Here is a 14,249-nt window from a genome sequence, read left to right on the forward strand (position 1 = left end):
GAAACAACTACAGGCCAGTGTGTAGTGATCAACTGATATCTAATTCATTGCAAATGTGATAAAATGTGGAGATAGCCAAACCAGATTGGCGCATGTATAAATTCAGGGGCAGGATTCAACAGCAAATTCAAACTGATGTATTTACAAAATTTACTGTGCCAAGGGAATAGCAAGTGCTGAAATACAGCAGTGAGCAACACATCTGCTTTTTCTTTACCTCCAATTAGATTTTTTCAAACGTTACTTGGAAGACTGCGTAATTTTGCCAGATTATTTCAAGAAGCACAAAATATTGACCTGTACAAAAAATAGCAATGTCGAGTTAGCCAATTAACAAACATTTGCAAGTTCATTGTTGATTCACTTGAAGGCACATGTTGACATGAAGGAATCCAGGCAGCATCAATGCTTTATTTATGTAATGCAAATCATGAGAAAAGCATCAGTTTTCATCATATCCACCTCTAAAATGTGCTATGAAATACATTTACGTCCCAATTGCTTTTCCCTATAGTGCATGAAGGAAGCTTTTTCGAAAAATATCAAGTGCAATGCAAATGTATTTCATGGCAATCTCAGGGACAGATATCACTAAAACTGGTGCAAAAATTCCTGCTTAATGGACGACTTTATTCCTGCCTGGCTTCAATTTCTTAAAGGTAATAGGTGCCCTAAAGTGGTAAATTAAAGTTTATTAAGGAAACTTTGTGAATGTGTCATCAGCTGAACATTGCGACTTGTTGTTGAAGTAACATTTTCCTCTGCAATCCACTTAAGGTATAAGTGTGCTACTAGTCAGATGCTGTGAGCCAACAAACAAAGACACCAAGGGAAATTACTTGTACTTACTAATTGAATTAAAGAAATTATAAATTGATGGCAATGAAAGTAGCATCGAACGCGTAATGCGAAGACACGGGATCGTTCTCCACCTGTGGCAAGTTGTTTTTTCATCCACTTTCATTGCCATTAATTTATCATTTCTATAATTCCATGACCATAATTCATGATGACCAGGAAGTCGAAAGCTTCTATGAAGACGTGGAATCGGCGATGGGTAGAGTGAAAACTAAATACACTATACTAATGGGTGACTTTAATGCCAAGGTAGGCAAAAAGCAGGCTGGAGACAAGGCAGTGGGGGAATATGGCATAGGCACTAGGAATATCAGGGGGGAGTTATTAGTAGAGTTTGTGGAACAGAATAATATGAGGATAATGAATACCTTCTTCCGCAAGCGGGATAGCCGAAAGTGGACGTGGAGGGGCCCGAACGGCGAGACTAGAAATGAAATAGACTTCATACTCTGCGCTAACCCTGGCATCATACAAGATGTGGACGTGCTCGGCAAGGTGCGCTGCAGTGACCACAGGATGGTAAGAACTCGAATTAGCCTAGACCTGAGAAGGGAACGGAAGAAACTGGTACATAAGAAGCCGATCAATGAGTTAGCGGTAAGAGGAAAAATAGAGGAATTCCAGATCAAGCTTCAGAACAGGTATTTGGCTTTAACTCAGGAAGAGGACCTTAGTGTTGAAGCAATGAACGACAATCTTGTGGACATCATTAAGGAGTGTGCAATGGAAGTCGGTGGTAACTCCGTAAGGCAGGATACCAGTAAACTATCGCAGGAGATGAAAGATCTAATCAAGAAACGCCAATGTATGAAAGCCTCTGACCCTACAGCTAGAATAGAACTGGCAGAACTTTCGAAGTTAATCAACAAGCGTAAGACAGCTGACATAAGGAAGTATAATATGGATAGAATTGAACATGCTCTCAGGAACGGAGGAAGCCTAAAAACAGTGAAGAAGAAACTAGGAATTGGCAAGAATCAGATGTATGCGTTAAGAGACAAAGCCGGCAATATCATTACCAATATGGATGAGATAGTACAAGTGGCTGAGGAGTTCTATAGAGATTTATACAGTACCAGTGCCACCCATGACAATAATGAAAGAGAAAATAGTCTAGAGGAATTCGAAATCCCACAGGTAACGCCGGAAGAAGTAAAGAAAGCCTTGGGAGATATGCAAAGGGGGAAGGCAGCTGGGGAGGATCAGATAACAGCAGATTTACTGAAGGATGGTGGGCAGATTGTTCTAGAGAAACTGGCCACCCTGTATACGCAATGCCTCATAACGTCGAGCGTACCGGAATCTTGGAAAAACGCTAACATAATCCTAATCCATAAGAAAGGGGACGCCAAGGACTTGAAAAATTATAGACCGATCAGCTTACTGTCCGTTGCCTACAAACTATTTACTAAGGTAATCGCAAATAGGATCAGGAACACCTTAGACTTCTGTCAAGCAAAGGACCAGGCAGGGTTCCGTAAAGGCTACTCAACAATAGATCATATTCACACTATCAATCAGGTGATAGAGAAATGTGCGGAATACAACCAACCCTTATATATAGCCTTCATTGATTACGAGAAAGCATTTGATTCTGTCGAAACCTCAGCAGTCATGGAGGCATTACGGAATCAGGGTGTAGACGAGCCATATGTAAAAATACTGAAAAATATCTATAGCGGCTCCACAGCGACCGTAGTCCTCCATAAAGAAAGCAACAAAATCCCGATAAAGAAAGGCGTCAGGCAGGGAGATACGATCTCTCCAATGCTATTCACAGCGTGTTTACAGGAGGTATTCAGAGACCTGGATTGGGAAGAAATGGTGATAAAAGTTAATGGAGAATACCTTAGTAACTTGCGATTCGCTGATGATATTGCCTTGCTTAGTAACTCAGGGGACCAACTGCAATGCATGCTCACTGACCTGGAGAGGCACAGCAGAAGAGTGGGTCTAAAAATTAATCTGCAGAAAACTAAAGTAATGCTTAACAGTCTCGGAAGAGAACAGCAGTTTACAGTAGGCAGCGAGGCACTGGAAATCGTAAGGGAATACATCTACTTAGGGCAGGTAGTGACTGCGGATCCGGATCATGAGACTGAAATAATCAGAAGAATAAGAATGGGCTGGGGTGCGTTTGGCAGGCATTCTCAGATCATGAACAGCAGGTTGCCATTATCCCTCAAGAGAAAAGTGTATAATAGCTGTGTCTTACCAGTACTCACCTACGGGGCAGAAACCTGGAGGCTTACGAAAAGGGTTCTACTCAAATTGAGAACGACGCAACGAGCTATGGAAAGAAGAATGATATATTGATACTTTTTGTGCGCAAACAAACAGGGACGAAGAATAGGGGCAACACAAGGATGAGCACGGCTTAAACAACCCTGCAGTTCTTGTGCCTATTATCGCGGTCTGCGAGTGCAGAGCACGGGTATTAAGCTGGTTCCTGAAACTTGGGGAATGCCCTGATGAGGTGTTGTTAGTGACCGGATGGTTGCCCCCGTCTGCAGGACACGGGAGAAGAATGATCAAGATCCTGCGATCAGAGAGCCGGAGACAGGTGAGACATTTCAAAGAATGTCTAAAGGTGGCCTGTTCGTCTGCTTCCGGTGGCCTTTTTGACGTGAAGGCTTTTCGGGACTGGTGCAGACAGGCGAATATTGTGACTGAAAAGCGCTCGTCCTTGTGTTGCCCCTATTCTTCGTCCCTGTTTGTTTGCGCACAAAAAGTATCAATATGAATATGTTCCAACTAGGCCGACTCGCAGTTATGCTGCAGAAGAATGATAGGTGTAACGTTAAGGGATAAGAAAAGAGCAGATTGGGTGAGGGAACAAACGCGAGTTAATGACATCTTAGTTGAAATCAAGAAAAAGAAATGGGCATGGGCAGGACATGTAATGAGGAGGGAAGATAACCGATGGTCATTAAGGGTTACGGACTGGATTCCAAGGGAAGGGAAGCGTAGCAGGGGACGGCAGAAAGTTAGGTGGGCGGATGAGATTAAGAAATTTGCAGGGACGGCATGGCCACAATTAGTACATGACCGGGGTTGTTGGAGAAATATGGGAGAGGCCTTTGCCCTGCAGTGGGCGTAACCAGGCTGATGATGATGATGGTGATGATGATAATTCCATTAGTAAGTACAAGTAATTTCCCCTATGTTTTCCTTGGTGTCTTTGTTGGCTTTTCATGATATGATTAATAAAAATCGGGCCCCTCGGTTCACCCCCTTTCTTATTGTTACTAGTCAGATGCTACACTTAAAAATAACTGCTTGTGTTGGTATAGAGTGCGACACCTATACTATGCATTAACTTTTGTCCAAAGCCAAGTGGTTTGTGCACATTGGGAGGACAGCAGTTAGGGATAAGTGCACACGTGTAATAGAAACGCACGAGTTCACTTGAACAGTGCTTCAGACTGGACAGAAAATCACTTTGCATGAGAAGGGCACTCAAAAGTTGCCATCTAAAATTTCGTGTGAAACACTTTCATGATGTTTCAACTGTCAAAGCCGTCGCGCGATCTTTGTAAATTTGGACTGAAGCAGTTTGCCCTCCCCAGACAGTTGAGCCCACTTACAATAGCCCCACTTGCAGCAAACTCTCACTTAGCAGACACAGCTTTTCACTATCCAACAAATATCTTTAAATGCCCAGAAGGCCTACATAAAACAACGCAGTTGATGCACCACTTTGGCTCAAAACAATTGAAACAAACCACGGTGCAGCAGCATCACAGCCAGTTGCATGCCTAGACTAAAATATGTAGAGGAGGCCTTGCTAGCTTGCACATTTGAAAAATGTTAGAGCATGTTGATGCTGTTTTAGATTTCAAGATCACTTACTTAGTGCAACATCCCATCATCAAGTGTGCGCAGAGACTGTGCAGCCACCATTTTTCCAGCTGTTGAAAGCAGCTTCTACTTCAACCAAAGGACAATTTGACCTCTTATAGTCTGTATTTTTTGCCTGAAAAAAGACATTTCAATATTTGAAGGCAATAAGAAATATTTAAAAAAACGAAATTCTGGGGTTTTAGATCCTAAAACCACTATATGGTTATGGGGCATGCCATAGTGGAGGACTCTGGGTAATTTTGACCACGTGGGTTTCTTTAACGTGTGTCTAATGCATGGTAAAAACGGGTACATGGGCTATTTTGCATTTTATCTGCATCAAAATGCACCCGTTACAGTCAGGATTTCATATGCTGGCTTAGCAATGCAACACCAAAGTCACTAGGACACCACGGCAAGTCAGAAATAGTCCCATGTGAGGTTAGAACACTTAAAGTTATTCTCGCACTGTTAGATTGTTGGCTGACTCGAAAAAACAACTAATATGCATGCACGGCAAGAGAATGCCTTTATAGTCACAGGTTTTTACACTGAAAAAAGTTTGTTTTGCCCGTAACGCAAAGCAGTGACACAATAGAGAGGCGAAGTGTAATACGCAGCAGTGCATGCAGGTATGTATGTGTGTAGTGCAGCTGACGGTAGTCTCACAGTAAGTCTTAAGACTGTTTCATGTGGTGCTTGTTGGAGTGAACATTCGCGGGTGCAAGCAAGCAATCTCTTTTCGAGACGCAAAAGAAGTGCCAGTAGTATTAGTTTGTGGAAGTTGCACCTACCAGCAGTGAAGTAGATACATTAAGCTTCTGTTCTTCCTTTTACTTATCCGAACTTAGCCATTGGTCTCTACTAAAACAACTCTTCAGCTGCTTACTGCTAGATTTGTTTGGCTTTTCTCAAAATTATATTTCACATTGTGCTGCTTTCTGCTCTACTGCTCTCTGGCTGCTACAGCAAGAGCTCATCTGTGTTCCACTTCTTGAGCAGCTGTGCACACTTTATGTGGAGGAGCCATGGTGCGTGACAGAATGGCAGACCTGCCAATCTGTGAACTAAAAAAGTTGTAAAAATTCTGTGGACATGACAGGGGGTGATAGCATTCATTTTATTAAAGTCTGCACTGAGCACACACATTTTGTGAGATACATACAGACAATATTAACGATGATTTATGAAAAAACTAATAACAGTAGAAATTGAAAAGCAACCCACTGTTTTTAGATCACAGTGGCTTTCTCAGCAACTTTGCTGTCACCAATTTCGCCTGCTTCAGGAACTTGTCTGACTAAACTTGTTGAAACAAGTACCCCTCTAGTATATGGCATTTTCTGCTACCACAAAAGAGCGACAAAGGTACAAGGGTACTATTAAAATTTCTTTATTGTATGCATTTTTTCCCCCAATCTTTCGCAGCCCCACCTTTCAAACCTTTTCAGGAACGGAATCTATTTTTCATAAAACTTGAGGCAACATTCGTAAAATCAAAAGTAAGCAAAAACTCGTAGAGCTTGCAAAAAATTTGGGAGGGTTGGCAGGTATGGAACAGGCCTCCCGCTGTACTTTGAAACAGGGCAACGTTGGCACCATCCAGTAAACATGAGAAGTTGGAGCTAGAAGAAGACTAATGAAGAAGCAGCAGACGTGCTTAAACACTGTCGTTAAGTGTAGAAGAAGAAACTTAATTTAGGAGTGCCTTTGCAACTGGGAAGACGACGTGCTAGAAAACAAAGGCACGGATGTCAGCTCTATCCAGGACAAAGATGCTTAGCAAGCATCTGCCAATCATGGCAGCTGCTGGTGCAATCGTGTTCTCCACAATAAGTATTCTACACTGCTGTAGCACAGGCAGTGTGGCCAAGAGACAGAATCCTGGGCTTCCAATCTGTTGATGGTCATAAATGTAAATTCTAAGGGCACAATGAGAATTTTTATTTATTTATTTGCAATTTTCTAGCAAAGGATGTTGAAATTGCAGCAACGACACCAATGGGCATCAAAATGACCAGGGGAATGAGCCCATAACAGCTATTGCTGAAAAACTCTTTTGACTTTGTAGGTGAACCATCTCGCGTTTTATGACAGCCCGCAAAACAGTAAATATTACAGAAATAACTGCAATTTGTGCAACTGAAAAGACGCAGCCACCAGTTTCTCATCGGAAACTCCATGTGCAAGCATTGTTTTCGCAGAGTTGGAGACGGCAACACATCTCTCACTTAAACGTGCCTTTAGGAGCTCAGACTCGGCATGTCACAAAACCACGACAACAGGCTTGAAGAGGGTAAGCATGCAATGATGCTAAATTTTGCAAGAAAATGAAGTTGAGATATCTAATGCATCAAGCCAATTCATATACATGGGCAATAGACTAAGTGCAGCATTTGAATGGCCTGGAAGATCTTAACAGGAGGATCACTGGATTTGTGCCAATTAAGCAGATGTCAGTAACTGATTTCTCGCTAAAGATAGCTGTACGTATTACTGCCATATTAGAATGCTTATCCTGTATCTTGGGGCAAGTGCAATTACAATTTCTATAACAAACAGCTTTTGCACCACGAAACAATCTATTCAACTGCAGTTATTGACGATTGTGTTGTGCATTCTGCACAGCATTTGAAGTGCTCACAGAAAGCATCTCTAGCAGTGTCTAAATCGATAGGATGCTATGTTCCCTGGAAAGCATAATACTTTCAAAAGTTGTACCAAGCCACAGTCACTAGGAGGGGACCATTAGAGCATGCAACTGCTCAGACTTGCATGCCGTGCTATGCAACAGGCTGTGGGATATGTCGACTAACAACTTCCCAGAACATGGCAGAAGAAAAAACTAGCACCAAGTCATCTTTACTCATGTTTGCCAATGCCTCCTGTACAGTTTATGTTTAGAACAAGTATGCAATGTACAAGAGTAATGTTGCCCATTTTGCTGATGGTCTAAAATAATAGTCTGGGTGTTGAGTGGCTTCAGATGAAAAACGGCAACATGTTCAGCGGTCATCAAGAGTCTTGAAGAATAAACAACAAAGCTGCAAACTGGTCTTCATACTGAAGTGTGCCAATTATAAAAGGAAGCACTCAGATGCCCCATCTCTTTAAATTTTCGTTAAGGCAATGCAGCATCAAAAGTATTTGTGAAGAGGGTGAACATAGTGAACATTTGTATTAGTTATTGAATGGTTGCAGAAACACTTTCTGTAAAGTTTGTGTGTGTCATTGTAGAAATCAGGTTTCAGTGAAATGGGTAGTGATAGAACTTATTACAGTTATAGATAAGACCAAGACATATAAGAGGTCATAACTTTATTGTAGACCATGAATTTTGCAGAACTCTATGAGCTCCCGTAAATTTGCCTGTTATAAATTACATAGTATATTCATGCGATTCAGTTGTACTAAGTAAGTACTGGGTATCCTAGGTTAGGCAAAGTAATTTAAGAAAAATTGCTGAATTGTTCCATGACAATCTAGGTGTTGTGTGCGACACTCCAAGGTTCAACATAAAAGCTTGGAAGCAAACTTTGCCAATATTTGACAATCTACAAGAAGAGAGAACAGTATTGTTGATTTTCGATTTTCTGAATACATAAAAAAAGAAAAAAAAAAACAGCTAGGCCCGGTATGTGGCACAGATTCCACACAGTGAAAATGCACAGACTACTCATGGTCCTGCAAGTAAGCAAGCAGTACCTTAAGCAGTAATGCAGATATTGAAAAAAAAAAGAAAAAACTTTTCATTTACAAAAATTTTTGACTGCAGCTCTCCAATTTAGGGGAAAAAAAAGGTCTTGCGTGATGCTGCCGAGGCTCAGTTCTCACGAACCCGTGACTTCAAGGATCTCATCTTTCAACAGTGCTTTACGAACAGCTTCGCCTTTAGATGCCAAGATTTCTTCTATGTTCCTGAAAGTAGACAAGACAGCGTCAAACAACTACACATCGGCATAATATGCAAAATGTCTACGTTACAAGTAAATTACAGCAGTTCATTTTCACGTTTCTGGCGATTACCTTGAAGTGCGATGACATGTGCTTAATAAATCAAAGCATGTAAACGTAAATTTTAAACAGTCTCAAACGTTCAGCATATTCAGTATGTGCAATCTTCCCGAAGAAAGGTCATGGCCTCTACTCGTTTATATTTTTTTTCTTTGTTTGAACGATTCCAAGTAATGTGCGTTCTTAGAACACATGGCAAATGAATGATCCACGACGACTTAATTTCTCATTATTTACCAGCAGTACAGTTCGGACGCAGAACGAGCGTGTTCGAAGTAGACCAGAGCGCCGCAGGCTGGGACGCTGCATTGCTTCGAGAACAATAGGCGAGGAGCGATGCGCACATTTCGCACTGCTCACCGCTACATTGTAATCCAACACCACTGCATATTGGCACGATATAAGACCTAAGCACTACTCATTTCTTGGTTATCTTATTCCGATTTGTTTCTAATTGAATTAGCTTCTGTGCTACCCGTAATCACGAAAATTTACCTTTTCCCTTCGAGGTCCGGAAACCAGTCCAGATTATCTGCAATGAGGTGATGCTTGCTGCAGCCGTGACACTTCACGATGACAACTCCTTTTTCATAGGAGACCTTTGAAATTAGCTTGGTGACTCGTGTTGAGCAGAGTTTGCAAAGGAACGACAGCAGCATACGGCCTTGGAGTTTTGCGACAGGCACCCGGATCTTGTCTTTAGTTTCGGCCAACGCAGACTCACAGACAGTTTGGGGGCAAGATTTGACATCGGTAGCCATCGACAACGTCCTCACACATACAACCCGAGTGGTCCTGTGACAATGAATCTGCTCGCAGTTGGCACCCCAGAAGAAGGATCTTCGCAATTTGTGATGGTGGCCCTCTGCAGCGGAACCCGCGTACCCTGCGTAGCAACGTTCACACTGCTTCCACGGCACGTTACGGGCTCGTAGGCAGAGAAGCAAACTTCGCACAAGCATCTTGCTCATTGATCTCGACATCTCCCAAAAACCAGTGTCGACTATTCATGAGCTGAAGAGTGTGCCAACGTACGCACCGCTTTCAACCGAACCTGACAGGCACCATATTTGATTTGCACGCGGTTGTAATGACGTCAAAAATGACGTGAGCGCATTGACCAAACTGCAATCAGCGCCCCCTTTACTTTTTCTGTGCCTGCCGCGCCGGCTGCCGGGCCGTCCCCTCTCGTGCTACTTTTGCTACTCGACGCTTGTTCCAAGAACTGCGCAACGATAACACTCCGGCAACACACGGCAGTCCTCCGAAAACGCTGTTTCCTGCTATTGACTGCAGGCGGCGACACAAGCTTATGCTTGCGCTGTCGTGGCAGTTCAGCTCGCGTCCCCATAAGCGCAGGTAAATTTGCACTTCTTTCATAAAAACCAGGTAATTAACTGTCCCAAGTGTTATACTAAACGAGGTAGACGCCAAAATGAAATAGTTCTGCAAAATTTGAGCAAGAACAGTGCAGCGGTGAGCACAAAACCTATTTTCGAAGACGCGCAGCGAAATATTCAGGACCCGTACAACCGGCAATCACACACTGGTCCGGATTAAGAATGATGGGGGCCCTGCGCTAATGTGCATGCAGGCCCCCTTTCCCTATACTGACCCCCCCCCCCATGTCGCCTGTTATGCTACTGAAAATATGCCACGTTTCATTTTAATTCCACCAAATTAAAAAGAACGAAGTGCGATTATCGGGATTATTATTATTGTTAAACAACAAAACTTGCTTGAAACGCGTGCTGTTGTAAACACCAACACATATGTTCACTTTGTGACTACTCTGCATTAAAGCCTAGCAAAAGCTAGGCTTTAAGGAAAAGTTTAGTGCACTCAAGACGAACAAGAACGTAGAAAAGACAACACACCTCAGATGTCGATCCTTCTGAAGCTAGGCTTTGTTTCCATCACTAAGTTTAATCCCGTGAGGAGACGCGTGGTTGTATCCAAAACATTCTTTATTAAAATTCAGGCATCAGACTGTGGTAATCATTATACATGTTGCTCTATAAATATGCAATAGATATACACAATACTTAAGGCAATGCAAACACCATAAAGATGCACTAGAATACAGATGAAAATTACCAACTGTAATTACAAAATATTATTTGAAAATATTTTCGTTAAAGGTAAGGCAAGCAAGGACGACACCAAATAAACATGGCACTATCAAAAACAACAAATATACAGTTCTTTATAAGCACGCTAAATATCGCAAGAAGAACAAACAAGAGACGAAAAACAAAGATTTGCATATCTTGAATTGCACTGCTCAGCGTTTCATTGGCAATGTGTAGGCTGGGAGGCGACACAACGAACTTATTGGAACTATTCATATAGCACAAACAGTGCTATATGGCATCTTTCACGCCTTCGCTTTGGCAAAATCAGATATAGTCTGTTCGAAGGATAGATCGCGGAGGAGGTCACTTTCAATGTACATGATAGCAAGCGAGTTCACCTTGTCGTCAAGGAGGCTCGAATGAAGGCGATTTTTTATCAGCGACAGCTTGGAAAACGATCGTTCGGTCTCGCAGTTTGCCACGGGTATGCTTAAGTACATTCGCAAAGCAATATAAAGGTTCAGAAACACATCAATAAGCTTTCTTTAGTGCAGCAACTTCATTAATCCCAGGAGACTCATCTATAGCTCCCAGGAGACTCGTGTAGCTCCCAGGAGACTCGTGTAGCAGGAAATGCTGGCTCCAAATCATTTTAGTAGGTTTTCACCAACTTCTCAGCCTGCTGTGCCAGAGGGGCCTCGCTCCCAACATCTGTCAGCAACATTAAGAATCCGAACCTTTCGCAGAGTTCAGTGTAGGCAGCCTTTCGCACTTGCAAAGCAGAGCCTAGACTGTCAAGTACAACATTGTAGTTCTCTACGATAAACTTTTTTCTACCTTGTAGTGCACTATCGATTTTTCCATCCGTGTGCTTCCTCAAAACGATGCGTTTGCCCTCAACCTTATAACATTGATTGGTACTTACTGTGTGTGCTCTCTCTTCAAAGGTATCAAAGAGAGGTCGCAAAGAATTAACAAAGCCTTCTAGAAAGCTCAGCAAGTCTACAGCAGTTGAAATGTCTAGGCCTGGTTTCTGAAGTGCTACACTCGTTTTGTCAAAGCGCTCCAAGATTTCACTCCAGAAAATCGTCATGAATGCAGTCTCTAGTTTTGTAATTTTCTTGAAGATAAGAGTGCGCTTCGTTCCAACGTCACCGTTTTCTTCCTTGTTCTTTGATATAGCTTCAAGGCAACACAAGACTGCATTGAAATTTTTCAGAATGACCTTACATGATTCATATCATGAAAAGCCAACAAACACTGACACCAAGGACCTTGGTGTCAGTGGTGTCCTTGGTGTCCTTGGTGTCAGTGTTTGTTGGCTTTTCATGATACTTACATGATTCAGCGTGTCTTGACCACCTGGTCTCAGAGAGACTTTTCAAAACAAGCTGCTGGCCAGTTCCGCCCATGCTGTCCAAAAGATACCTCCATCGCTTAGGTGAGGCAGCAAAGAACCCATACAGTCTCTGAATTACACTGAAAAATTTGACTGCCTCAAGGCAACTGTCAACGCTACCCGCACCAACCAAGTTTAGTGAATGACAGCACACGGGATGTAGACTGCCAATTCGTTCAGGTGTTTGATTTGAGCAGCAGTCCTTTGCATTTTCCTGACAGATTACTCGCATTATCATAAGCTTGGCCCCTACAATCATAAATTGAGATGCCATTGGTCATCAAGAGGGACATCACGGTATCGAAAAGATACAAGCCGGTATGCGATTCAATTGGAACAAATCCAAGAAAGCGTTAGTACAGTTTCCCATTTAAATATTATCGTAAAATAACTGACAGCTGATAAACGTGAGTAAGGTCTGGAGTCAAATCAACAATTAAAGAGAAGTATTTTGCGCGTTTCATTTTGTAAACGAGACGTTCCTAGACAGCCTTAGCCATATGCTCGATAAATTCATCACAAGTGGTTTTTGACAGATACGATGGGTGACCTTTTCCTTTGTTCCCGTAGCATTTGATGTGCTGCTCTAGAAAGGGATCAAACTTGGCAATGGCCTCAAGCGCTCCCATATAATTGCCATTTCTCGGTGAAGCAAAAATCTCCTCACTGCCCCTAAACGCTAGGTTGCGCTCAGCTAGAAGCTTAACTACAACGACTACGTGCTTCAACACGTCTGACCAGTAAGTGGTCTCGGTGACAAGATGCTTAAGCAGCTCCTTGTCAATTGTGCTGCTCGAGTTAGAGCGGGCGAGCCATGCTGCCACGTAGTTCCGGTGCTCGACTCTATTTTCATGTGTGCAAATATTTTCTTAAGCCCTTTTCCAATCAGAAAAGCCGTGCGTGGTGAAAGCAATGGGGTTGCTTGAAATCGAAAATAGTTTGCACACGAAACAGTAAATGAAACCTTTGGACTCTGAGTACATTAACCAGTGTCGCTCGTACGCCTCCCCATTCACAGCCTTTCACACGAAAAGATGAGGTGACATATAGCGTTTCTGAGTTTTGTATTGCCTTTCGGAAGACTGAAAATATTGTGCCCAATTTTGAAAGTACAATGGCCCTTTCTGAAGGCATATAATAACGTCCGGCCACTTAGCAGGGGCACTTCGGAGAATCTCGAAACGTACGTCGGTACTTCTCTGTTGCTGTGACGAGAAGCCGTCTCATTCATCCCCTCGAGGCACACTTTGTGGGTGGTAACATGATTATTTAAGGCCAAACTAAGAGGAAACAAGTGAGTCGGTTCTTGGAGTGTTGCTTCCTGGCGCTCGTCACTAGAAGGAGGCTCATCGGGGCGGTTTGGCACCTGTTGATCAGCAGTAGTAGAAATCGGGCGTGGCGGACCGGACACCTGGAGCTCAGTGGCAGGGGCCCGGCCGAGTAGCATAGACGTTGCTGACTCAAGAACAGGACAGGGCTCGGTTAGCATAGGTTGCTCAGAAATATGGACGACCGAGGTTGTCACCGTTTTCACAGGATCCAGACAACCAAGATGAGTCAAACCTTGCTTCTTGCCAGGAAACCGTGGTGATGGAGTTGGCAAGTCCTCCACAGAAGCACAGTCGGTACTATTGGGAGTTTGACACGGACTGTGGGTAGAGCGATCATACTGCTCCGCAGAAGCTGCATTCAATAGGTACTTTGTCATCTTTGGTAGCTTCTTTTCATGCTCTTGTCTTTCTAACTTTCGTTTAGACACACCACTTTGATGCTTCCGACCGAGCATTTTCGCATGAATGGATGCTAATTGTTCACCTGGCACTTTATCAGTCCGACGCGACCGCAGGTGTCCAACGGTGGCCGTCCCGATGACTGGCGCACGCTGCCTGGATGGTCCGTGGCTGGCCGAGAGCGGTGCGTCCCCCGGGAGCTCCTCAGCGAGCGGGCTTATGCAAGCTTAACCGGCGGCTCGGGGCTGAATAGTAGCCCGCGATCAACTATTTTTTATAGACGCGCGCGCGTCTGTCTGTTACTAGCGCCAAAGCAGGCGTTCACGTACG

At 43.3% G+C, this 14,249-nt stretch overlaps 1 protein-coding gene and 1 long non-coding RNA gene across 2 annotated transcripts in view; both read right to left on the reverse strand.

Moving 5' to 3' along the window:
- LOC135906155 (uncharacterized) overlaps positions 1-4,817 on the reverse strand; it is a 51,888-nt gene extending 47,071 nt beyond the window's left edge. The window contains exon 1 of the long non-coding RNA XR_011508051.1: positions 4,711-4,817. This is a non-coding gene — a long non-coding RNA (uncharacterized lncRNA). The remainder of the gene's footprint in view (positions 1-4,710) is intronic.
- Positions 4,818-8,426: 3,609 nt separating this feature from the next.
- Positions 8,427-9,815, reverse strand: LOC135906154 (uncharacterized). Its single transcript, XM_065437390.2, has 2 exons — positions 9,211-9,815; positions 8,427-8,619 (listed from the first exon to the last, which is right to left on the reverse strand). The coding sequence occupies exons 1-2, from the start codon at positions 9,696-9,698 to the stop codon at positions 8,532-8,534; spliced, it is 576 nt and encodes a 191-aa protein (XP_065293462.1). The 5' UTR covers positions 9,699-9,815; the 3' UTR covers positions 8,427-8,531.
- Positions 9,816-14,249: the final 4,434 nt, after the last annotated feature.

This window comes from Dermacentor albipictus, chromosome 1, assembly GCF_038994185.2.
Source record: "Dermacentor albipictus isolate Rhodes 1998 colony chromosome 1, USDA_Dalb.pri_finalv2, whole genome shotgun sequence".
In the NCBI taxonomy this organism is placed as follows: Eukaryota; Metazoa; Arthropoda; class Arachnida; order Ixodida; family Ixodidae; genus Dermacentor; species Dermacentor albipictus.

Excerpts from the sequence above, each read along its gene's own strand:
- LOC135906154 (XM_065437390.2), bottom strand. The coding sequence starts at position 9,698 with ATGTCGAGATCAATGAGCAAGATGCTTGTGCGAAGTTTGCTTCTCTGC. Across the intron at positions 8,620-9,210 it reads CCGGACCTCGAAGGGAAAAG|GAACATAGAAGAAATCTTGG; the intron begins GTAAATTTTCGT and ends GTCTACTTTCAG.